Below are 27,160 nucleotides of genomic sequence, written 5' to 3'. Positions count from 1 at the left end.
AACTCTTCTCCTGTGATCGCAAGGAAAAGTGTTGTCATTCACTGGAGATGTCCGAGGGGTAACCTTTTTACACTGAGGGTGGTGGGTGTATGGAACAAGCTGCCAGAGGAGGTAGTCGAGGCTGGGACTATCCCATCGTTTAAGAAACAGTTGGACAGGTACATGGATAGGACAGATTTGGAGGGTTATGGACCAACCGCAGGCAAGTGGGACTAGTATAGCTGGGACATTGTTGGCCGGTGTGGGCGAGTTGGGCCAAAGGGCCTTTTTCCCACACTGTATGACTCTGTGACTCTATGACTCTATGTGAAACGATTCCCAGGAAATCTCAATGCAAGGCAGAAGGTTTTTTCAGTGTGCCATTCAAGTCTCCTCCGTCTAAAAAGAAGGGTTCTGACACCAAAACATCACGTGTCCATGTCCTCTATGGCTGCTGCCTGACCCGCTGAGTCACTCCGGCACTTTGTGTTGTTTTGCTCAGGATCCCATTGCCTGCGGTTCCTTGCGTCTTCAAGATGCGGTGGCACGACGGCGCAGCGGTAGAGTTGCTGCATTACAGCGCCAGGGACCCGGGTTCGATCCCGACTACGGGTGCTTGTCTGCACAGGGTTTGAACGTTCTCCCCAAGACCTGCGTGGGTTTTCTCCGGGAAGTTCCAGTTTCTTCCCACACTCAAGTCATAGAGGCTAATTGGCTTGGTAGAAATGCAAATTGTCCCTAGTGTGTGCAAGATAGTGTTAGCGTGCGGGGATTGCTGGTTGGCGCGGACTCTGTGGGCCAAAGAACATGTTTCTGTGATGTATCTCAACACTAAACTAAACTAAACCTCCTTTGGCAATCTCACCAAAATCGGAATAACTAGTCAACTGTGGAATCTGGAATCTCTGGAATCTCCTTTGTCAGAATCAGAATAAGTGGTGAGAAACCAGAAACCATTGAGGAGCAAGGTTGTTTGGGCATCTATGTACATAACAGCACAATCAAGAACTACATTTTTTGCACACAAAAGGTATGGGATAATAAGGGCTAGGCTCCTAGCCCACCACCAAAGAGAAAACCTATGAATGCTTTGTCGACTTCTGGGATGTGAAATTCTCCCTCAGTTAAAGGAGAATTAATGGAAAAGCTATACATCTTCAACTTTTGAGATGATTATGACTTTTGAGATGATTCTGATATTAACATGGAAAAGTACAGCACAGGAATAGGCCCTTGGTCCCGGAATATTTGTGTCAAATATAATGCCAAGTTAAACTAATCTCCGAAGACAGACACAAAAAGCTGTAGTCACTCAGCAGGTCAGGCAGCATCCCTGGAGAAAAGAAATAGGCGCCGTTTTGTGTCGAGACCCGCTGAGTTACTCCAGCTTATTGTGTCTGTCTTCAGTTTAAACCAGCATCCTGCAGTTCGTTCCTACACATTTAAGCTAATCTCATCTGCCTGCACGTGATCCATATCCCTTCTTTCCCTACGTATCCATGAGCCTAACTAAAAGTCTTTTAAATGCGACTATCATATCTGCCTCCACCACCAACCCTTGGAAGCAGGTTCCAGGCATTCACCACTCTCTGTGTAAAAGAACTGGCCGAGCACAACTCCTTTAAACGTTGCCCCTCTAGCCTCTGACATTTCTAGGTACTTTGGTATTGAGTGATAAGGCAAGTTAATAGCATTGTGATGTGGCACAGGCTTGATGTGTTTTTGCCCTGTGTGCTAATGGGATGGCCATGGCTCTGGTTTGCGCGCACATAGGACAATTACGGAATGAATCCTTTGTCAATGGAGCAGCCGTAGACCTTGACTTGACATTTTTGTGGTTCAATTACCACTTTCTAAGTGAGAAACTAAATCGTAGCGTTGTACAGCACAGAAAAGGACTTCTGGGATGTGAAATTCTCCCTCAGTTAAAGGAGAATTAATGGAAAAGCTATACATCTTCAACAATGAGGCCTTATCCCATAAATATTCACACCAGGGCCAACTGTGTACTCCACAGGTAGAATAAAAGATCTTCAAACATTTGCACCACCGAACTGTACAGCACAAAAATGGGTCCTTTCGGCTCATCTTGCCCATACCGATCATGATGCCTCTCTTCACCAATCCCTCTTGCCCGCCTCAGGCTCATATCCCGCTATGCCTTTCCTATCTAAGTATCTGTCCACGTGCATTTTAAACACTGTAGACATATCTGCCTTCACCACCTCCTCCAGCAACTCATTCCAGATAGCCACCCACTCTCTGTGTGAAAAACCTACTCCTCAGATCTCCTTTAAAATTTGCCCCTCTCATCTTAAACTCTAGTTCAAGATACCACAGCCTAGAAAAACGAATTAAACTATCCTATCTGTACCGTTCATAATTTTCTACGCCTTTACAAGATCATTCCTCAACTTCCAAGGTTCCAGTGAAAGGAACCTCAGCCTATTTAATCTCTCCTTATAATTGCAGTTATTCATTCCCGATGACTTCCCAATGAATCTCCTCTGCATTGTCTCCATTGCCACACCTCCTCCCTGCCCTGTGGTAACCTGTAATGAGCAAAATACTTCAAACACAATCTAAACAATCTTTTCCAGTTTTCCCTCCGCTGCTACGATCAGTCTGAAGAAGGAACCCTAGCCCAAAACATCACCTGTCTATTCCCTCCACAGATGCTGCCTGTCCTAGTGAGTTATCTCGTGTTTAGAATAATCTAAACAATGTTTTGTACAAGTGCAACATGACGTCCAGACTTCTATCCTTGATGCCCTGGCCTGTGAAGGCTTTTACCACAGCTAAAAGTACGAACAACGATCTCAGTGGTTCATCGCTGTTTGTAATGTATAAAAATGCCTTCATAGGCTGGGGTGGTAAGAATAGTCAAGAAAATATCCATCCACCACTAATCCCTGCCTCCATTACTAAGCCAATGTTGGCTCCAGTTAAGTAATGCAGGGTGTAGGAAGGAACTGCAGATGCTGGTTTACACCGAAGAAGGACATAAAATGCTGGAATAACTCAGCGGGACAGGCAGCATCTCTGGAGAGAAGGAATAAGTGACGTTTCGGGTCGAGACCCTTCTTCAATTTGATGTAACACATTCCTTTGCTCCTAAGTAACGCAGAGGCTCATTAGGAATGATTAAAATAAACAAGAGGCTTCACGCCCCTTTTGGAATGTTTGAATGATTTTATGATCAATTTTTAAATGATGTCATTGCTTTACTGGAAGGAAAGATGACTGTTGAAGGTAATTGTCAGCAGCCAATGCTTTTTTTCATTATCTGTATCATTGCGAATAGCACATTTGAAAAGCACATATTTCCTACTTTTCATTCATGAGTTATCAATCAAAACTAAACAAGCGTTTTCTGATTTTTTTTTCAAAACAAAATCATCCCAAGCACTTATTACATCATTGGAAGGGAAGGTATTGACAGTAGGCATTGGTGTGTGTATGCACTTAGTGGGTGGTTAGTTAAACATTAAACCTTGATTTAGTTTCTGTAGACTTTAGCCTCTAATATGGTCACACAAATACACCTTACTTTATATCAGATGTTGATAAGATTCAGTTTTCACACGTCATTGCTAAGCCAAAACTCATTTCCAATACGAAGACTAATTTTCCCCCTCTGTCTGATATTTGTTGCTTTGTGATTTGACTTTGTTTATTCTGCGGACTCTCTGCACTTTTCCGTGTGGCTGAAAGCTGCTCTTGTTTCTGCCTGCTAATGTTTTTTTTGAAAAAGGCAAGGCTTTCACCCAAGGTTTACGGATGATTGCTGCTGGTTGCTCAATCGGGAGTGGACTGGGACGTTCTTGAATGAGTTGCAGGAACATCGTGCTGACTCTTTAGCAAAGGACTTCCTACACATCAAGGCCATTGATCTCCAAAGACGTACAGGTATGTAGGTTAATTGGCTGGGTAAATGTAAAAATTGTCCCTAGTGGGTGTAGGATAGTGTTAATGTACGGGGATCACTGGGCGGCACGGACTTGGAGGGCCGAAAAGGCCTGTTTCCGGCTGTATGTATATGATATGATATGATATGATATGATATGATCAGAGGTACACTTAATTTTCTCATCAGTTCCCTACTGTTTGGAATGCAGTCAATTATTTGACAAAAAAAGGTGGGATGTTGAATCAATTGGATCTGGGCCTATACTCAGCCCCTGGTGCAGGAGGCTAAGCACGTAGCCTTGAAGTGCACCTGTGCTGATGGTCAGTGACGAGGAAGTATTGTGACCGGTCTTCACTGATTGAGGGCTGCCACTGAGGAAGTCAAGGAAGCGGTTGCAAAGGCACGTGCAGAGGTCTTGAAACTTGGTCGTGAGTTTGGAGGGGATGATTGTGTTGAACACAGTGCTGCAATCCATGAACAGGAACTTGGCGTATATGTGTTCCTTTAGGCTTTAGCGATACAGCCTGGAAACAGGCCCCTCAGACCGCCGAGTCCACGCCGACCAGCGATCGCCCCGTACACCACCACTATCCTACACACCAGGGACAATTTACAATTTACAGAAGCCAATCAGCCTACTAATCCGTACGTCTTTGGAGCGTGGGAGGAAACTGGAGCTGCCAGAGGAAAACCCATCAGTCACAGGGTGATTGTACAAACTTTGTGCAGACGGCACCTGCCGGCAGGATCGAAACCGGGTTTCTGGCGTTGTAAGGCAGCACCTCTACCGCTGCCCCACTGTACCGCCTGTTCATTCCTGTTGTCCAGCTGGTCCAGAACAGAGTGGAAAGCCAGTGAAATACCATCTTCTGTTGACCCATTGTGCTGATAGGCAAACTGAAGCGGATCCAGTTAACCTCTAGAAGTTGACTAATGCCCTAACCAACCCCCCAAAGCACTTCATTATAATGGATGCAAATGATATTGGTCAGTAGTCATTATGGTAGTCAAACTATTTCACAAAATGCTGGAGTAACTCAGCAGGTCAGGCAGCATCTCAGGAGAGAAGGAATGGGTGACGTTTCGGGTCGAGACCCTTCTTCAGACTTATTCCCTGGAATTATGCCTCTAATTATTTTGATTAGTTTAGTTTACTTTAGTTTAGTTTAGTTTAGTTTATATAAATTTATTATTGTCATGTGTACTGAGGTACAGTGAGAAGCTTTTTTTGTGGCATGCTTTCCAGTCAGCGAAAAGTCGAAAACATGAATACAACCACAGTGCACTGATACAGGATAAAGGGTAGAAGGTTTAGTGCAATATAAAGTCCAATAAAATCCGATTGAAGATAGTTTGAAGGTCTCCAATGAGGTAGACAGCAGGTCAGGACTGCTCTCAAGCAGAGGATGGTTCAGTTGCCTGAAAACAGCTGGGAAGAATCTGTCCCTGAATCTGGAAGTGTGTGTTTTCACAATTCTGTACCTCTTGCCTGATGGGAGAGGGGAGAGTAAGATGAGACAGATCCCTTCCCTCTCTCTCCTTTAAAGTCATAAGGAATAGGAGTAGAATTAGACCATTCGGCCCATCGAGTCTACTTCACCATTCAATCATGGCTTATCTATCTCTCTCTCCTAACCCCATTCTCCTGCCTTCTCCCCATAACCTCTGACACCTATACTAATCAAAAATCTGTCTCTGCCTTAAAAATATCCACTGACTTGGCCTCCACAGTCTTCTGTGGCAAATAATTCCACAGATTCACCACCCTCTGACTAAAGAAATATCTCCTCACCTCCTTCCTAAAAGAACTTCTGTTAATTCTGAGGCTATGACCTCTAGTCCTAGACTCTCCCACTGGTGGAAACATCCTCTCCACATCCAAGCCATTCACTATTCTGTCTGTTTTAATGAGGTCCCCCTCATTCTTCTAAACTCCAGTGAGTACAGGCCCAGTGCCGATAAACGTTCATCATAGGTTTAAGGTCCTCCTTGAGACCTATCACTTTGACTAAATCCTTGGTCATTCCTCCTAACCTTTTGGTCTTTGGTTCTGCATGTCCTGCTTGATCCATCTGAGATCCATCTTTCAGTTGGGGCATATTAAACCGAGGCTGTCTGCAATCTGAACTGGCTGTGAAAAAGGACCTCTGGCCCTATTTTGAAAAGGAGCTGGGGCATTATACCTGAACCTAGAAAATACTTAGCCCTCTCTTAACTTTGCTGAAAACTCCACAACCGAGCTTGCCAGTGTTGTTGTCATATTGCTGCCTGTGGAAGCTTTCTGGGCACAATTTGGCTGCTGTGTTTCCTACATTGTAACAGTGCCAATGCTCCTAAAGTTGTTTGGGAGCTGTGGAAGTTTTATTGCAGGAAATAAATAAATTCAGCCTTTATTTTTCTATGTTAACGATGCAAGTGCAAGTTGCTGCTGTTGGTGTTTTTGCCCTCATTTGTTTAGTTTAGTTTAATTTTGTTTATTATTGTCATGTGTATTGTCATGTATTGTCATGTGCAGTGAAAAGTTTTTTTGTTGCCTGCTATCCAGTCGACGAAAAGATGCATGATTACAATCAAACACTCCACAGTGTACAGATACAGGAAAAAGGGCATAACGTTTAAAGTCCAATAAAGTCCAATAAAGTCTGCTTCGTTGATGTAGATGGGAGGTCAGGACCGCTCCCTAGTTGGTAATAGGATGGTTCAGTTGCCTGATAGCAGTTTTGAGGAAACAGTGGTGGATTTAAACGTTGAAATCTCCAGTCACATTGTGTAGAGGGTGTGGCTCCTCTCCCGAATGAACCAACCTGGGAGTGGCCAATGCTGTCACCTGTTGCAGCCTGAACGTTAAGGGCCGTGGTGACCTTGACAGCTGGAAGCAGTTCAGTCGAATCTCTGGTTTGTCATCTGGTAGATCCGCAGCAGGGGATGGAGTTCGGCGAGGCACCACCTGAGGAAGTAAAGGGATCAGTTATATTTGGCGTACATTTTATGCTGCAGAGGAGGGGGCTGATTTTCCAAAGGACCCTCAGGATTTAAATGAAGGACTCCTTTGAGTGGTTTAAAGAACATTAGGAGCTGATTGACAAGCTGGAAGTCTTCCTGCCATCAAACCTTTTCATTAATCCAAAAGCTGGAAGAGAAGGTAGGTAAGGAGAAGATTCATGTTAATATGTTATAGGAGCCGAATTAGGCCATTCGGCCCATCGTCTACTTTGCCACTCAATCATGAATGATGCATCTTTCCCTCTCAATCCCATTCTCCGGCCTTCTCCCCATAATCCCTGACACCCTTACTAATCAAGAATCTATCAATCTCCACCTTAAAAATATCTATTAACTTGACCTCCACAGACTTCTGCGGCAATGAATTCCACAGATTCACCACCCTCCGACTAAAGAAATTCCTCCTCATCTCCTTTCTAAAGTTACATCCTTTTATTCTAAGGCCCCTGGTCCTAGACTCTCCCACTAGTGGAAACATCCTCTCCACATTCACTCTCCAGGCCTGAGGCTATTTGGACCCTCGGTTGGTACCTAGAATCTAGAGGTTCTGTTTAGATCATGGCCACAGTGAACAATCTGCAGGTGTCCAGTGACAGCCAGGAGGGGAGGTCTTGCCTGTGATAAGCGACTGACTGCTGTCCAGTTTGTTAATTGTGAGGCACTGTTCTGTTGATGGTTGGGAGATCTGACGGTAGATAGCTAGGCATGAATAATAGAAATGTAGAGCATGCAAAGGCTACTCTGCCCATTTTGCCCATGCTGGCAGGAAATGGACAACACCACTTTTAATTTCCACCTATTCCTCACTGACCCTGCAGCTTATGGCCACAGGCATGCCCTCAGGCTGTGAGTTCCAGACTCCACGACATCTGATATGTTTCCTTGGCACCCACCCCAGTGCCATCACATCCTTCCTGAAATGCAGTGGCCATAATGGTGTGCAGTAATTCTGCATTGTACTTCACAGTTCACACACATTTTTCCCAGTGGACCTAAAATGCTAGAGTAACTCAGCGGGTCAGGCAGCATCCCTGGAGCACATGGAGAGGCAACATTTCGGGTCGGGACCGAACGTCAGACCTGCCCGTTTAGACGTTTTAGATCAGGACCCTTTTTTCAGACTCTGTAAAAGGGCCCCAATCCGAAAAGTCACCTTTCCATGTCCTCCAGAGATGCTGCCTGATTCACTGAGTTACTCCAGCACTTTATGATATACACAAGATTCCAGCATCTGCAGTTCCTTTTGCCTACACATTTTGCACAGATTTTGCACAGTCTAGGTAGGGCATGTTGGTCAGTGTGGGCAAGTTGGGCCGAAGGGCCTGTTTCTAGACTGTATTACTCTAACTCCCTCCAGATTCTACCACGAAACCATGCACTAATGGCAACTTACAATAGCCGACCTTCTTCAGTGGCTTCACAGTGATCTTTTCATGACAAATTGGCGGCATGCCTTTGTTATGTGAGAAGAAACTGGAGCACAAGGAAGAAACCCGTGTGATACAGGGTGGACATAAAAACCCGAGGTCAGGATTGAACCCAGATAGAGGCAGCAGCCCTACTAGCTGTGCCACTGTGTCCTCGTGCTTTAATCCACCACCAATGAAGCGAGCATCCTGTGTGTCCTTTTTATAACTTTATCCATCTGTTCTGCTATCCCCAGAGATTCATGAACAAAGTAGTCTACTTAGTATTTTATCACTTGTCCTCTTGCCTTCCTTACCCTTCCCGAATGCTTTTTATTTTCTAGATAAATTAATTCTCTGTGATCTGGGTGTCCCTGGCAAGGACAACATTTATTGTCCACCGCAGTCCTTCAGATGAAGATACTCTGACAATGAGCTTTGGGAGGGAGACTTAGGATTTAAACTGAAAGGCGCTAAAGGAACAGCGATATATTTCCAGTTAAGGATGGTGTGCAATTTGGCGAGAAGCTGTAGGTGGCGGTGTTCGGATTGGGTCCACTGCCCTTGTTGGTGATGGAGATTGTGGGTTTGGGTGGTGCTGTCAGAACTGCCTGGGCCATACTAGCACATTTTGTCGATGGTACATAGTTTCCACTGGGCCTATTTCTCCAAGATGGTGTTGAGTTTCTTAAGAATTGTTGGCGCTGTATTCATTCGAGCAAGTGGAGAATTCTGACCACATTTGTGACGTGCCCAGCAGATAGTTTTAGTTTTTTTTTTTCAGAGATACAGCGCGGAAACAGGGCCTTCGGCCCACCGAGTCCGCACTGACCGACGTTCACCCCTACACTACTTCTATCTTAGACAATAGGGATAATCTACATAAGCCAATTAACCCACAAACCCGCACGTCTTTGGAAAATAGGAGGAAACCGGAGCGCGCAGAGGAAACCCACGCGGTCACAGGGAGAATGCTCAAACTCCATACAGACAAGCACCCGTAGACAGGATCAAACCCGGGTCTCTGGAGCTGTAAGGCAGCAACTCTACCGCTGCACCACTGTGCCGCCCCTAGATGATGGAAAGACGTTAGGGTGTCAGGAAGTGAGTCACTCGCAATAGAATTCCCAGCCTCCGACCTGCTCTTGTAACCACAGTCGACATGTGGGTCATCAAACTGAATCTCTAAGATGTTAATGTTGGAAGTCTTGACAATGATAACAATATTCAACGTTAAGAGTCGTTGGTTAGATTCACTCTTGTTGAAAACAGACCTTGCCAGACACTTTTACTTTGCAAAAATTACCTGCTGCTTATCAGCCAATGTTTAGTTTAGTTTAGTTTAGAAATACAGCATATAAACAGGCACTTTGACCCACTGACAAGCAGACACCAGTACATTAGTTCCATCTTATCCATTAGGAACAATTGCCAGAATCCACAAATCTGCAAACCTGCATACCGTTTTTGGAATGTGGGAGGAAAGCAGAGCATCTGGAAAAAACCCACATGGTCACAGGGAGAATGTACAAACTCCACGCAGACAGCACCTGTAGTCAGGATAGAACCCCCTTCTCTGGCGTTGTAAGGCAGCAACTCCACTGCTGTGCTGCTGTGCCATTCCACTGTGTTATCATGGTCTTGCTGCATATAGGCATGGACAGGCTCATTTGCTGAGGATTTGCAAATGGAAGTGAAAATTGTGCAATCTTCAATGAAGCTCCCCACTTCTGACCTTATGATGGGAGGAACATCATTAAGAATCAGCTGAAGAGGTTTGGGTCCAGTGCACTGCCCTGAGGAACAGCTGAAGTGCTGCTGACCTCCAACAACCAAAAGCATTTTCCATAGTGCGAGGCATGAACCCTGTTATTGAAGTATCTTCCTTTTGATGTCCATTGAATTCCGTTCTACCAGGGATCCTTGATGCTGCACTCAATCAAATGCTTCTTAGCAGCCAATGTCTGGAATTTAGCTCTTTGGGCCATGTTTGGTTCAAGACTAGGATCATGGCTAGATCTAGATATCCAAACTTAGCATCACTGAGCAGGTAATGGATAAGTGCTGTTTGATAGCACAGTTGGTGACAATTTCCATCACTTTGTTGATGAATGAGACTGATTAGTTGATAATTAGCCAGGTTAGATATGTTGTACTTCTGAAAACAGAAGATACCTGGGCAGTTTTCCAAATTGTTGGGTTGATGCCAATGCTTGTACTTGGACAAGATTTTGTAAGTCTTTGGTGCTAGACAGGTGAGGTGCTAGATGACTGAACAACAGTAAATGTCATTATCTTTATTGAAACAGGGCAGCAGAGTTAAGCCAGATAATTACAGTCCAGTGAGTTGAATGTTAGTGGAAGGGAATTTATTGAAAAAAAATACTGTAGGACAAATTAATCTGCACCAGGAAAGACAAAGGTTATTCACAATGTCGTTGGTGAGATTTCCTGCCTGACCTAGTTTCAATGAGTATTTTGAAAAAAATAACAAGATATATTGATGAGTGCAGTGCGGTTACTTAGCCTGCATTGAGTTCAGATGCCTGATCGGACACAGCGTTCCAGCTTTAGAGCATAATGCAAACAGAAAATGAAACTCAGCAGGACTGACCAGATCAGCAGAAAGAGAAACAGAGTTGTCCGACAGGAAATCTTCAACCTGAAACATTAGTTCTATTTCTTTTTCTGCAGACACTGCCTGATCTGCCAACCATTTAGAGTCATAGAGTGATACAGTGTGGAAACAGGCCCTACGGCCCAACTTGCCCACACTGGCCAACATGTCCCAGCTACACTAGTCCCACCTTCCTGTGCTTGGTCCATATCCTTCCAAACTTTTCCTATCCATATACCTGTCTGTTTCTTAAATGTTAGGATAGTCCCAGCCTCATCTATCTCCCCTGGCAGCTTGTTTCATACACCCACCACCCTTTTTGTGAAAAAGTTACTCCTCAGATTCCTATTAAATCTTTTCCCCTTCACCTATGTCCTCTGGTCCTCGATTCCTCTACTCTGGGCAAGAAATTCTGTGCATCTGCCCGATCGTATTCCTCTCATGATCTTATACACCTCTCTCAGATCACCCCTCACCCTCCTGCGCTCCAAGGAATAGAGACCTAGCCTACTCAACCTCTCCATATAGCTCAGACCCTCTAGTCCTGGCAACATCTTCATGAATTCTGGCATTTTCTCCTTTTATTTAACATAACTACAGTTTGTGGATTTTTATAGTATGTGTACGCACTGCCTATCCACATGTTGGATATCTGTTTACCTGTTCTACAATATACAGCCGAATGGCAGGAAAGATCCTCTCTCTTTCTATTTTCCTCTGTAGGGTGTCTTGTCTGTACATCAGAGTTCACTGTGGATTACTTATCTTCAACTGTGTCTGAGGAATGAGACTTGTCCTATTAAATTAATATTTGGTCATTCATGCCAAAAACAAACTTCCTGCGTGCATTGTTTACCTTGAGTTATGGCCATTTTGTTTTAACCAGCCCAAATTATGATGTAATTGAGCATTAGTGTAGGTTATTGTTATATTTCTTTTAATAATCCAGATTTTTATTGTATTTCAGGTACAGCCTTTTGACGTGAAATTCATGGTACATCATGGTGGCTGCTCGAAGAGTACTAGCATTATTTAGCATATCATTCGGTAAGTAGTCTGTCCATAGATGCACTTTATATAAAAACACAGCTGCTGTGAAATAAATTCCTTTAAATTAAATTCCTTCCTTGAAACTCATCCCTTCAAATTTCACCCTCCTTTGGACTTTAGACTTTATAGAGATACAGCGTGGACACTTTTCTACACACAAGGAACAATTTACAGAAGCCAATTAATATACAAACCTGTAAGTCTTAGGACTGTGGGAGGAAGCCGGAGCACCTGGAGAAAATCCATCTGTCATCTACAATCATATGTTAAATAATCTGCTTCCAAGGGATAGAGGTCTGGTGGCAGCAGACTGCTCACTCTTGGCAATGTTGCCGACAGTCTTAGGTACTTTGAGTGGGCAGTGAATATTAGTGCCACACTGGAACAATATGAGGTCTTCTTCCAAATTAAAGGGTGTGGAGAATAAGCATAAGTTTGATCTGTGTAAGAAAATAACTGCAGATGCTGGTACAAATCGAAGGTATTTATTCACAAAATGCTGGAGTAACTCAGCAGGTCAGGCAGCATCTCAGGAGAGAAGGAATGGGTGACGTTTCGGGTCGAGACCCTTCTTCAGACTTGTGAGATGTAAATGTGAGTGCTCACAATCACAATGCCAGAGACAAAGTCGTGAAAACAAGAAATTTATTCACGAGTCTGCAGAGCCGGGTGCCTCTCCAAACCGAGACACCCCGAGACAAAGACAGTGCCTTCTCTTTATACAGTACAACTTCGTTGAATCTCCCTCCCTTTTGCTGAATCCCCCTCCCCTTCGGGCTCCTTCCAATCAGAGCACTGAGGTGCACAATCTTCTGTACCGCCCCCGGGTACCCCCCCAGATCATACATTGTATGTGCATGGCAATTGGCAGTTCCCCGATCAGGGGCGTATTTGCAATATTCATTTACATCATTGAGCAAGCGCAGTAGTTATCCACATGACCCTTAGTTACCTTCACAACCCATTTCAACCCATCCCTGCTGCTTAGACACTCTCCTAAATTTACGGCCCTTTGTCCAGCCTGCCTCTATCCCCGTACCACACTATCAGTGCTCCAACGAACTCGGTGGCAGTTCAATCATCCAGCCTGTCTCTACCCCTGACAGTTTAATAGCCCTGCCCTTGGTAGAATGGTTGTTCCAGTATCCTGTTTCTGGTGGTTTAATCATCCTGTTTCTCACAAGACTGATGTCAGGGGAGCGGGACAAAGGATGGATATAGGTGGAGACAGGAAGTTAGAGGGAGAACTGGGAAGGGGGAGGGAGGGAAGAGTGGGACAGAAGAACTATCTAAAGTTGGAGAAGTCAATGTTCATACCGCTGGGCTGCAAGCTGCCCAAGCGAAATATGAGGTGCTGTTCCTCCAATTTCCGGTGGGCCTCACTATGGCACTGGAGGAGGCCCATGACAGAAAGGACAGACTGGGAGCGGGAGGGGGAGTTGAAGTGCTCAGCCACCGGGAGATCAGGTTGGTTTGATCTGCAACTATTTGTGAACTGTATTTGACCTGGGAAATGCCAAATGCTAAGCTGAAAATTGGGAAGAATTTATTTTTTTAATTTTAATTTTTTTTACTTTTAGAGATACATAGAAATTAGGTGCAGGACTAGGCCTTTCGGCCCTTCGAGCCAGCACTGCCATTAAATATGATCATAGCTGATCATCGAAAATCAGTGGCCCCTTCCTACTTTCTCCCCATATCTCTTGATTCCGTTAGCCCTAAGAGCTCTATCTAACTCTCTCTTGAATACAGCATGGATACACAGGCCTTCAATCCGAAGGGCCTGTTTCCGCGCTATATCCCTAAAAACTAAACAGTAATTGTTGTTAATCTATCCATTTATCACACCCTGTACGGTGCCTAATATTTCCCGGTAAGTATTTCCAACAGTTATCACTTTCCAGAGAAATTACATAGAATTGTCAGGGTTTAGACTTCTGTGGTTATTATTTCCCTGCAATAAGACTTGAACTGAAACATTTTCTGAGTCAGAGGCCAGTGTTCCCAACTGAATTACAACTGGTCCGAATAGTTCAGATTCTTTGATCTTCAATGTCCATTTCTGCTTGATCACTTGTTATTCCATTGGAGACAATGCGTGGTGGGTGTTGTGTAACTTCCTACCATCAAATGCAAAAGTACCATCCTGTTATTTATTGGGGACTGAGATGAAGAAGGGTCTCGACTCGAAACGTCACCCATTCCTTCTATCCAGAGATGCTGCCTGTCCCGCTGAGTTGCTCCAGCATTTTGTGTCTATCTTCGGTGTAAACCAGCATCTGCAGGTTCTTGGTTCTTGGTCCTCCAAAATATTCCAAATGGAATTTAAACTGGAGGTCCTTCCTTGACATTTCCCAATAGGTTCCGTTGCCTTTCAGATGTGAGTTGTGTTCAGACATAACCAGATACTCCCATACACCAAAAAATGGTCACAGGCCTATTTATAGGCCTCTGTGCTTGAATAGTTTTTCTCTCTTAAAAGTAGGCAATCTTATATATTTGACATTGGCTACATTTCACAGCAGTGCAGTTAGATTCACATTGCCTTTGAAGTCTCCACTAAATGATATCCAGACACTGTGGAAAATTTACGAGTGCAGTACAACTGTTATGGACTTGAAAGTCAAGCGTACTTTCATTGCCATTTTATCTCCTTTCTTTCAGATTCATCCTGTAGATTGACTAAATGGTACTGTTATTCAATATCGACTGTTTATCTTTTAGGTGTGTGTTTATCGACTACAATCATGGAAGGTCCAAAAAATGCCTTTGTATTGCTTCACTCTGATGCCGCATTCAACTGCACAGTATCATTGCCTTGGAGAATTATCATCTGGATAATAGATGAAAAACCCATCCTTACCATTGTAAAAGATGGACCAGTTATTACAAATCCCCAGTATGGACAACGGAACTACACAACTAGCAGCACATTTACTTCCGAACTCATCATTCCACCGGTGACCACGCAAATCAATGTGACAGTAAAGTGCAGCATTCAAACTGCAAAAATTCAACAGGCATTTCTGATTGTACAAGGTCAGTATAATTCATTGGTGCAAATAAACAACTTCTACTTTCTAAACTTCGAGTATATGGAGTCATAGAGTCATACAGCATGTGAGAAGGCTCCTCATCCCAACTTGCCCAGGGCGACCAAGATGCCCCATCTGTACTGGTCCCATCTGCCCGTGTTTAGCCATCTAAACCCTTCCTATCTATGTACCTGTCCAAAGGTCTTTTAAATGTTGTTATGGCACTTGCATCAACTACCTCCTCTGGCAACATGTTCCCATCACCATCCATGTGAAAAAGTTGCCCCTCTGGTTCCTATTAAATCTTTCCCCTCTCACCGTGTTCTCTGATTCTTGATTCCCCCACTTTGGGTAAAAGACTCTGTGCATTCACTATATCTATTCCAGAATAGATAGAGTAGATGCACAGAATTTCTTGAATCAAATCTGGAATCTGGGACTGTTGTCTGTTGACCCGAGCTAATTAAGCGAATGATTAATAATCTATTCAACCCCCTTTTTAACAATCTCTGTTCAAATTGTGAAGGATTTAACAGAGAAGACAGGGAGATCATCAATGATGAATATTTTAATAAGAGGACCGGATTTTTAAAATAAAGTATGTTGTTTTATCTGAATGCATTACCTGAATGAGTGATAGGAGCAGCTTAAATAATATTTTCCAAAGGGAATTGGAGAAATTCTTAAGAAACCATTTTCAGAGTATTGAGTGGAGTGGAGTGGGACATTTTTTTTCTGAAAGGAACAATTGGTGAAAGTAGAAACAAGGAACTACAGATGCTGTTTTCATGTGGTAGAGAAGAGAGCGAGGACAGGGGGGGTTACAGGGACTATCCAAAAGATCAAAAGAAATGCATCATGACAGTTGCCTGTACTAGACTGTTGGCAATCCTTTGCAATCGTTTGCTTGGTTTGCTTTTCATCTTGTGCGCTTTGATTTTGTGTGTCTGTACAGTTCTGTTCACACTCTTCAGGCATTTGAGAAAGTATTTTTTTTATCCGACTTTGTCCTATTTATTTACTCTCACATACACAATCACAAACATCCATTCAGCGGTATGAACATTGACTTCTCTAATTTTACATAGCTCCTCTGACCCTCTCTTCCCCTCCCCCTTCCCAGATCTCCCACTGTCTTCCTGTCTCCACCTATATCCTTTCTTTGTCCCGCTCCCCTGACATCAGTCTGAAGAAGGGTCTCGGCCCAAAACGTTACCCATTCCTTCTCTCCTGAGATGCTGTCTGACCCGCTGAGTTACTCCAGCATTTTGTGATACCTTCGAATTATACCAGCATCTGCAGTTATCTTCCTACACTCCATTCCCCAGTGGGTACGCAAGCAGCTCTATTTGTTTCCACTCGCAGCTTGCATTAAGGCAGTAAGGTGGTCTGAAGTGCTTTGTGGGAATGTTATTAAGCTTGTAAAGGAAGTGGAACTTTTAGTTTTTTTCAGTTTAGTTTAGAGATACAGTGCTGAAGCAGGCCCTTCGGCCCACTGAGTCCGCGCCGACCAGCGATCCCCGTACACGAGCCCCAACCTACACACTGGGGATAATTTGCGATTCTTACCAAAGCCAATTAACCGACAAACCTGCACATTTTTGGAGTGTGAGACGAAACCAGAACTCCCAGGGAAAACCCATGTGGTTACGTGGGGAATGTACAACTCTGTAAAGACAGCATCCGTAGTCAGGATCAAACACGGGTGTCTGGCGCTGTAAGGCAGCAACTCTACCGCTGTGCCACCACACACACTGTGCCGACATAAGTTGAACAATTATGCTTGAAAATAGGTTGATGTACCCACACTTTTTAGATGTCAAAATCACATTTTACTCTGGAGTTGAAACAAGGAACTGTAGATGCTGGTTATAAAACAAAAATACAAAGTTGAGTTGGGACCCTTCTTGAGATTGAAAACCTTCTTCAGTCCTGACCCCAAAACGTCACCTACCCATGTTCTTCAGAGATGCTGTATTATCTGCTGAGTTACACCAGCACTTTGTGTTTTGGTGTAGATTTTGCTGACAGCCATTTCAGGGTGAAATTGTACCAACTGCAAAATAATACTGCTGCTCTACCGTTGCCACAGTGGCGCAGTGGTAGAGTTGCTGCCTTACAGCGCCAGAGACCCGGGTTTGATCCCGACTACGGATGCTGTCTGTACGGAGTTTGTACGTTCTCCCCGTGACCGCCTGGGTTTTTTCCAGATGCTCCTCTTTCCTCCCACACTCCAAAGACGTGCAGGTTTGTAGGTTAATTTGGCTTCGATAAAAATTGTAAATTGTCCTTCGCGCTTGTGTACGGGTTGATCAGTGGGCAGCGCAGACCTGATGGGCTGAAGGGCCTGTCTCCACACTGTATCTACAAAAATCTCAAGCCTAAAGAACTGGGCAGTTAGCTGTGTGATCCATATAAACGCTCCTGACATTTGCCAACATTCAATACACCACGATGACAAGACTGCACTAGCAGTTGGTGCCCTTTGCCAATAAAGGCATAAATTGGAGCTCAAAGTTCCAAATTGTGCTGGTTTTGGAGTAGTCTCATTTGAGCTTGGAGCACATTGCTGGTCTACTTGTTATTTAATGGATACAGTGGTGGCATTGTGTTATTTCAGAATTGATTGCAAGTCGCAGAAATTTACTCTAAAATTCACAGCATGTTCCAGAGCTACCAAGGAGTATTTCACATCTCATTTATCTGCTGAGCTTATTCAACAGTAACACAGTTGGCAGCACTGATGGAGAGGCCAAACAGTGTGGGTCAGTGGTGATGTGGCAGGAAGCAATGTCATGTCAGTTGCAACTTTTAGAAAATCTCAAGGGAGGGTATAACCTACCTGGACCTCACTGATGAATGATTAATTCACAAGTATAGATTTTGAAAGCCGTGTGTAGGAAGGAACTGCAGATGCTGGTTTACACCGAAGTTAGACACAAAATGCTGGATTGACTCAGCGGGACAGGCAGCATCTCTGGAGAAAGGGAATGGGTGATGTTTCAGGTCAAGACCCTTCCTCAGACTGAGAGTCGGGGGAGAGGGTGACATAGAGATATGGAAGGGTATGGTGTGAAAGCAAGAGATCGAGAGGGAAAGCAAGGGTTACTTGAAGTTAGAGAAGTCAATATTCATACCGCTGGGTTGTAAGCTGCCCAAGCAAAATATGAACTGCTGTTCCTCCACACTTTACCCTTCCATATCTCTATGCCTCCCTCTCTCCTGACTCAGTCTGAAGAGGGGTCTCGAGCCGAAACGTCACCCATTCCTTTTCTCCAGAGATGCTGCCTGACCCGCTGAGTTACTCCAGCATTTTGTGTCTATTTTCAAGGCCAAATGTGGCATTCTGCACCTGTGACTGAACTTCTCTCTCCATCGTCGAGGTCAAAGTGAGTCTCAGATTCCTTGGCTTCAGATCTGCCCAAGTGATCACGTTAGATCTCGCCCGTGTCTCCCCATTTTCTGCTAAGCACAAAATCGAACAGGTCACCCAAGCCCTGCATTTGCAAGGAAGTGATTCTTTCGATCCATCCCCTTTGGTTTTAGTCAGCAGCCAGCGGCACCTCAGAAAATGGAAATTCTGTGGCTTCCCACGAACGCAGAAAAGATTCGGATTGCACTCATGTGTCCAAATGTCCCACGCCAGTCATTCCTTCTTCTCCTTTCTCCTGATCGGCAGAAAGTACAGAAGTTTGAAAGCACGCACCACCAGACCAAGGAACAGTTTCTTCCCCTCTGTTAGCAGTATGCTATGTCTAAAGGCGACCAGGTTTTCTCTTGAGCATGTTGAGCTCCTGACATTAGAACGTTGGTATCCTTTCTAGGTAAGGCATTGCACGGGGTTTCTGAGATGTGGGCAGACCAAGCTCTTGTCCCTGTGACACTCTTGTAATCACAGCCTCTCAACCCTGAAAGGACCTGTTTATTTCCACTCCCTGTGTTCTGTCAGCTAAGCAATCCCCAATCCGTCCAAGTATGTCACCCTGCAATACTCTGCAATCTTTTCTCTTTTAATAATCTCTATGTGACGAACCTCATGAAGGCCTCTGAAACTTCAAATGCTCCAGATCAACTCGTTTGCCCTTGCCTATTCTGCCAGTTACAACCTCAAAATACTTCCAGACTTGTCAAACATGATTTCCCTTTCATAAATCCACAGTGACTCTGTCCAATCTTATTATTATTTTCTAGATGCTCTGGTGTTGCTTCTTTAGTAACCAATCTCAGCATGTTTCCCACAGCTGACATGAGACTGACAGATCTGAAGTTCCGCATTTTCCCTCTCTCTACTTTCTATAAGTGGGTTATATTTGCTGCCTTCCAGTCTTTAGTTTTTGTTTAGAAATACAGCTCAAAAACAAGCCCTTCGGTTCCACCGAGTCCGCACCAACCAGCGATCACCCCGTACACTAGCACTATCCTACACCCCAGGGACAATTTACAATCTTCACCAGAGCCAATTAACCTACAAACCCTTACGTCTTGGGAGCATGGGAGGAAACCGGAGCACCTAGAGAAAGCCCACGTGGTCACAATAGACAATAGACAATAGGTGCAGGAGTAGGCCATTCAGCCCTTCGAGCTAGCACCGCCATTCAATGCGATCATGGCTGATCACTCTCAATCAGTACCCCGTTCCTGCCTTCTCCCCATACCCCCTCACTCCGCTATCCTTAAGAGCTCTATCCAGCTCTCTCTTGAAAGCATCCAACGAACTGGCCTCCACTGCCTTCTGAGGCAGAGAATTCCACACCTTCACCACTCTCTGACTGAAAAAGTTCTTCCTCATCTCCATTCTAAATGGCCAACCCCTTATTCTTAAACTGTGGCCCCTTGTTCTGGACTCCCCCAACATTGGGAACATGTTTCCTGCCTCTAATGTGTCCAATCCCCTAATTATCTTATATGTTTCAATAAGATCCCCCTCATCCTTCTAAATTCCAGTGTATACAAGCCTAATTGCTCCAGCCTTTCAACATACGACAGTCCCGCCATTCCGGGAATTAACCTAGTGAACCTACACTGCACAGGGAGAATGTACAGACTCCTTACAGATGGAACCCGTAGTCAGGATCGAACCCGGGTCTCTGGCGCTGTAAGGCAGCACCTCTGCCGCTGTGCCACCGTGCAGCCCTGTTTGACAGAGTTATTTGAGAATTTATAGAATTTTGGAAGGTGACAACCAGGACCTCCACTATCACCATGGCGACGTCCTTCAGTTTTCTTGGTTGCAACTGCTGCAGATCCATCATTGTTAAGTTTCATTAATGTCTCCACTGCTAGGCTTTTATTATTTACCTTGAGCTCCTCATTCATTGTAGACAATCAATTCTCTACTATTCTCAAAGGGTTTTGTGTCTTCCGTGAACTCGAGCATAAAATGCGTTTGATTTCTTGTTAGCTATGGCTTGCCCACTTTTTTTTCCTGGATTTTTGTTTTATGTTGAAGGTATATATAAAAATACAAATAAATCATTGGTGACACAGGTAGACAGAGATGTGGAGAGGATGTTTCCACTAGTGGCAGATTCTGGGACTAGGGGTCGTGGCCTCCGAATTAAAGGATGTTCTTTTAGGAAGGTGATGAGGAGAAATTTCTTTGATCAGAGGGTGGTGAATCTATGGAATTCTTTGCCACGTAAGGCTGTGGAGGCCAAGTCAGTGAATATTTTTAAGGCAGAGATAGATTCTTGATTAGTATGGGTGTCAGGTTATGGGGAGAAAGCAGGAGAATGGGGTTAGAAGGGAGAGATAGATCAGCCATGATTGAATGGCGAAGTAAACTTGATGGGCCGAATGGCCTAATTCTACTCCTATCACTTATGACCTTGTGACCTTATGACAGGGTGGTGGAGAAAGTGTTTGGCATGTTTGCCTTCACATACACATATACACGGATGAGCCAAAACATTATGACCACCTGCCTAATATGCTGTTGGTCCTCCGTGTGCCGCCAAATCAGTGCCAACCTGCCGAGGCATGGACTCTACAAAACCCCTGAAGGTGTCCTGTGGTATCTGGCACCAAAACATTAGCAGCAGAGGTGGAGCCGCCGTGGATCGGACTTGTCGATCCAGCACATCCCACAGATGCTCAATCAGATTGAGATCTGGAGAATTTGAAGGCCAGGGCAATACTGTGAATACTTCATCATGTTCCTCAAACCATTCCCGAACAATGTGTGCAGTGTGGCAGGGCACATTATCCTGCTGAAATGCGACCATAAAAGTGTTGGATTCTAACAATCCTTCCGTCTGTTTCAGGAGAGAAATCATTTATCCTACATGACACTGGGCTTTTACGCATGACTCCATGCCCACAATGAGGCATTTGACTCTAAACCACCATCTGAAGACATCCAGCTCGGCACTCAGTTATATCCAAATACTATGGAGTGCTTGAAGTGGTTCAAGCTTTCATAAGGCAATTGCGAGGAAGGGCAATCAATGGGAATAAAAAGTCAGAATCTCACATGCGTGAGGAGGGGAGTAGGACGTTTTTAATAGAGATAGAGCATGGAAACAGGCCCTTCGCCCACCAAGTCCATGCCGACCATCGATCATCGTTCACATACTATTTCTGCACACCTATACACTGGGGGCAATTTACAGGGGCTAATTATCCTGCAAACCCACACTTCTTTGAGAAGTAGGAGGAATGCGGAGCACCCGGAGGAAACCTATGTGGTCACAGAAAGAACGTGCAAACTCCCCACAGACAGTACCCGAGGTCAGGATCGAACCCGGGCTCTGGCGATGTGAGGCAGTAACTACCATTTGCACCACTGTGTCACTATAACTTTCTTCTATAACAAGGGAAAATAGAGTTGCTGCCTTACAGCACGAGGGAGCTGGGTTCGATCCTGACCACGGGTGTCTGTCTGTGCAGAATTTTTATGTTCTCCCTGTGACCGAGTGGGTTTTCTCCGAGTGCTCTGGTTTCCCCCCACATTCGAAACACATACAAGTTTGTAGGTTAATCGGCTTTGGTTAAAATATAAATTGTAGGATTGTGCTAGTGTACGACGGGGTGATCGCTGAACGGTGTGGACTGGATGGACGAAGGGCCTGTTTCCCTACTACATCTCGAAAGTCTAAAGCAAAGTCTAAAAGTAAAGAAAAATTAGACATTTTTAGAGTTGCTTTAATTCATGGGTGTCTATTAACTTAAAGGACATGTTCATCACTGTTAAGCCAATGCACAAAACAAAATGTCTGTTCTTATTCTACCCACAGTTGATGGCAAGCTATCTTTGGCGAAGGAGATTTCATCTGCTGTGCAAAACCGTGCCATCAGCATTGTCTGTGAGGCAGAAGGTTGGAATCCTGCACCAGCAATCCAATGGAAAAAAAACAACACAAACGTGCATTCAAAAATGTACTCCACCACTGTCCATCAGACTTCAGATAATCTCTACAATACCTTCAGCACTTTAAACCTGAGCCTGAGTGTCAGCGCTGAGATTACGTGTCTGGCCAACATTAAAGCTCTTCCTCAGCCTAGAACTGCTGCACTATTCATCACAGTGAAGCCGAGTAAGTAGAAATGCCTTGTGTACTGGAGTGAAGCTGGGTTTATTTAATGCCATGATTTACTGATAGGTCACAATTTTTCTCAAACACAGTCTGTGAGAAGGTTACAGATGGATGTCATGTAGGGAGTAATACTGAGCTGGGATCTCTCAATTATTGTAGTAGACTTGTCTGTGGGCTGTGTGGGGGGGGACGGGGGGGTGGGGGTGGGGGGGGGGGGGACTAATGGTACTGTCTAAATGGAGTTTGGACGTTCTCCTTGTGACCGGGTGGGTTTTCCCCAGGTGCTCCAATTTCCTCCCACCTTCCAAAGATGGACAGCTTTGTAGGTTAATTGGATTTGGAAAAAATGGTAAAAATTGTCCCGAGTGTGTGGCATAGTTTAGTGTACGGGGATCGCTGGTCTGCACGGACATGGTGGGCCGAAGGGCCCGTTTCTGCGTTGTATCTCAAAACTAAACTAAAGGCAGAATTAGGTCCATGTACATCCAAGCCCCCTGACAACATTTTCCCTCTGAGTTAATGAATAAAGAATAGTTCTCAGAAGGAACAGGCGTCCACAGTGTTAAATTGTGACGTTGACAAAGGAGACACACACGCTGGACTGTCTTAGTGGGTCAGGCAGCTTCTCTGGAGAACATGGATAGGTGACGTTTTGGGTCAGGACCCTTCTTCAAACTAGCGTCTGCAGCTGCTTGTTTCGACAGACATTTGTATAAACCTATTTCAGACTTTGGATTGATTCATAACGGTCTGTCTGCTTGAAGTAAGCTTCACCTCATCATGAGGACAATGGAACCATATTTCTTAAATACACAAACCTAAAACACGACGAATTGGTGACCATTAGTGATTTTGACCCTCAGATTTTTAATATTCATACTTCAAAGGATTCTGTAACTATTTTAATTGGTACAATTTTTTAAAGAGATGTGTATCTGGTAAACCACAAGACCTAACTGAGGTTGCTGGAAAAGGTCAGGTTAGTCCATTGGCCTTCTTCCAAAATCAAAAAGACCTCTGAAACACCCTCAATCACCTCTTCACTGAATATATCCACACGCTTAATTTCTGTATGCTTATTAACATGTAGATAGCTTATGACAGAATACAGAGTTAGTTATTGTCCCATAGCATAAGTCTGGGTAAGCCGTTTAGATACTACTTTGGCAATGGGCTTGTTTTTTTTTTGTTGAGCGCTTATCCTGGTGTTATGGCAGAAGTAGTTTGTGTTTTATCAGTAATGATATGTTCCCCATTGAACTTATCAATTAATCAGCCCTCTCTCCCTCACAATGGTATGAGGTGATCAATACAATCTTTGTGGGGTAACTCTGTTGATGTACTAGAATTCTGCAGTCTTATAGTTTGTTCTTCTTTTCCAAAATCTAAAATCAATTGATGGTGTTCAACGACTATTTGCTAATTCTCCAATAAATTCTGTTCCCCTAAAAAGGGACTGAGCTATGGACAAACTACAAAACTAATCAATGTCTGTTGGAATATGAAAAATATGTCTGTGATAAAATTAACAGTAGTGGCCTCCGCATTGACAATGACATGGTATGGTGGCGCAGCGGTAGAGTTGCTGCCTTGACGTGCCTGAGACACGGGTTTGATCCTAACTATGGGCGCTGTCTATACAGTTTGTATATTCTCCCTGTGATCTGCTTGGGCTTTCTCCGGGATCTCCGATTTCTTCCCACATTCCAAAGACATACAGGCTAATAGGTTAATTGGCTAGGTATAATCGTAAATTGTCCCCAGTGTGTATAGGATAGTATAAGTGTGCGATGATCGCTGGTCGGCATGAAATCGGTGGGCCGAAGGGCTTGTTTCCGCACTGTATCTTTAAACTAAACTAAGATACTAGGTATTGGTCCAATATAGCCCTGATCAATATCAAAATCTATCAACATGTATGAAAGTAGAATACGTTAATTGGTAATGTATGATTGAAAAGATATATTTTTAATGTTATAGTTTACTTTAACAGACAAATCTTCTTACATTATGATTATGTCAAACTACAAAGTTATTGCAGAATATCTTACTGAAGACATTTCAAGCCTGTAGTATCCAGGAAAAAAAAGATTTATTATGTTATTATTATTATAAGTGCATTTATACAATGCCTTGATCTGAGAACATTTCAAAGCACATTGCCATTATTGTTAAAGTTTAGGAGACTTTGTTTTATTATTATTATTAGTCCGCACCAACAATAATAACTATTATTAGTTATTAATTTATTATTAAACTAGATCATTTCTTAATAAATGCATAATATAAATTCTTCCAATAGCTCAGTGGAAAGGTACAGCCAGACCAAGATGATCTTGGATTCTGTTTGATGGTATGTCAGATATATGTTGATGAAGCTACAAGAATTGATCTTAATCTCCTTAGAGGGAGCCTGACTCTCGACCGATATCAAGGCTGTGCATGTAGACATTTGGTGACCACAGTTTGGAGCCTCTCATTGCAAACTCGATGCCAGTCAACCTCCCGAAAGTCAGGTTTGGATAAAAATGCACAGAAAAGAAAACTCAATGTCTGTGAACGAAATCCAAGTCAGAGGCAAAAGTTCAGGTAAGATAGGGGGAGAATTCAAGCATGACTTGTATTTCATTCTCATAGTTTGCCTGTTGCCACCCTTGTAAATAGTTTTGTTTTTAGTTTGGAGATACAGTGCGGAAACAGGCCCTGCGGCCCACCGAGTCAGCACCGACCGGCGATCCCGGCACACTAACACTATCCTACACACACTAGGGACAATTTTACACAGATACCAAGCCACAAACCTACAAACCTCTTCGGAGTGTGGGAGGAAACCAAAGATCTCAGAAAAAACCCACGCGGTCATGGTGAGAACGTACAAAGTCCGTACAGACAGTACCCGCGGTCGGGATCGAACCCAGGTCTCCGGCGTTGCAAGGCAGCAACTCGACTGCTGCGCCACCGTGCTGCCCTTGATGTATTATTTGCACTATTTTGTCTATTAACCTCAAAAAAGTTCTATTACCAGGAAAGATTGTGCACTGGTTATCGACTGTTCATGAATTCATTGAAATATTTGACTTCAGCAGCTGACAAGAATCAGTCTTGGCTAATTATTGCCATTGTGGTGCCCATTGCTGTGGCCATCCTGCTTATAATACTCATCATTGTGATTGTTATCTGCATTAAACGAAGAAAAACCCACGGTCAGTGCCAACATTCTCTTTATCCTTTAAAAGCAGACGTCATTATTTCCATATAGGTTTAATTTCATTTTGAAGATAGGCACAAAAAACTGAAGTAACTCAGTGGGTCAGGCAACATCTCTGAAGAAAAGGAATAGATGACCCTAACTTCAGATTGAAAGATACAGGTGGGGGGGGGGGGGGGGTCTTCTTAGGCCCCCTTGGTCATGGCTGACCATGGGTGATGCATGGGGGAGTGGTGGGAAGAAAAACTGGTGGCGAGAAAAGGCCAGAGCAAATCATGGGCCAGCAACAGATGACCTTAGGAAGGGTGGAGTCCATAATGGCCCATTGTTGGCTGGGAAAGATATGCTAATGAGAGGGATACAAGGATGCGAACAGTGGAACTCGTAGGACGACTAGGGTGGAGGAGGTGGTGGAGGTAAGAGAGGGATGGGGGGAGGGAATGTGCAGGAAGGAACTGCAGATGCTGGTTTAAACCGAAGATAGACACAAAATGCTGCAATAACTCAATGGGACAGGCAACATAGAAACATAGAAACATGGAAAATAGGTGCAGGAGTAGGCCATTCGGCCCTTCGAGCCTGCACCGCCATTCAATATGATCATGGCTGATCATCCAGCTCAGTAACCTGTACCTGCCTTCTCTCCATACCCCCTGATCCCTTTAGCAAAAAGGGCCAAATCTAACCCTCTTAAATATAGCCAATGAACTGGCCTCAACTACCTTCTGTGGCAGAGAACATCTCCAGAGAGAAGGAATGGATGACTTTTCGGGTCAAGACCTTTCTTCAGACTAGTCAGGGGAAAAGGAAATGAAAGGGGGTGGGAATGCAGGAGTTACTTGAAATTAGAGAAATCAAAGTTCATACAGCTGGGTTGTAAGCTGCCCAAGCGAAATATGAGGTGCTGTTCTGCCAATTTGCATTACCCTCACTGACAGCGGAGGAGGCCCAGGACAGAATGGGAAGGGGGAGTTAAAGTGTTTGGCAACCAGGAGATCGCGTAGGTGAAGGCGGTTCTTTTGTATAAGAAGGAACTGCAGATGCTGGTTTAAACCGAAGATAGACACAAAAAGCTGGAGTAACTCAGCGGGACAGGCAGCATCTCTGGAGAGAAGGGATGGGTGACGTTTCAGGTTGAGAATTCTGAAGAAGGGACTTGACCCGAAACGTCACCTATTCCTTCTCTCCAGAGATGCTGCCTGTCCCGCTGAGTTACTCCAGCTTTTTGAGTCTATCTGCAGTTCTACGGGTATCTATTTTGAATTGTATTCATAAATGTGCAGAGTGGTTTGGCATGTTACTCGAGGCTCTTCGACCAGACAATGCCAGACTTTGGGCCAGTATTTGACGGATTTTATCTGTGCTAACAGAGCCATTGAAGGTTATCTAATCAAGTGAGCTGGAGTGATTTATATTA

General features: G+C 44.1%; 1 protein-coding gene across 4 annotated transcripts in view; it reads left to right on the top strand.

The window, feature by feature from the left end:
- Positions 1–3,541: 3,541 nt before the first annotated feature.
- The window catches only part of LOC144598593 (immunoglobulin superfamily member 5-like), a 49,545-nt gene continuing 25,926 nt past the window's right edge, over positions 3,542–27,160 (top strand). The window contains exons 1-5 of one of the 4 annotated variants that reach the window (XM_078408782.1): positions 3,542–3,888; positions 11,883–11,962; positions 14,690–15,004; positions 22,236–22,535; positions 25,622–25,738. In XM_078408782.1, the coding sequence (XP_078264908.1) occupies positions 11,917–11,962; positions 14,690–15,004; positions 22,236–22,535; positions 25,622–25,738 (778 nt within the window). In that variant the 5' untranslated portion in view covers positions 3,542–3,888; positions 11,883–11,916. Of the gene's footprint in view, positions 3,889–6,972; positions 7,036–11,882; positions 11,963–14,689; positions 15,005–22,235; positions 22,536–25,618; positions 25,739–27,160 lie in introns of those variants that run through there. The other 3 variants (XM_078408779.1, XM_078408780.1, XM_078408783.1) reach the window with 3 other exon arrangements.

This window comes from Rhinoraja longicauda, chromosome 12, assembly GCF_053455715.1.
Source record: "Rhinoraja longicauda isolate Sanriku21f chromosome 12, sRhiLon1.1, whole genome shotgun sequence".
Taxonomy (NCBI): Eukaryota; Metazoa; Chordata; class Chondrichthyes; order Rajiformes; family Arhynchobatidae; genus Rhinoraja; species Rhinoraja longicauda.
This window is presented reverse-complemented; position numbering and strand designations above follow the sequence as displayed.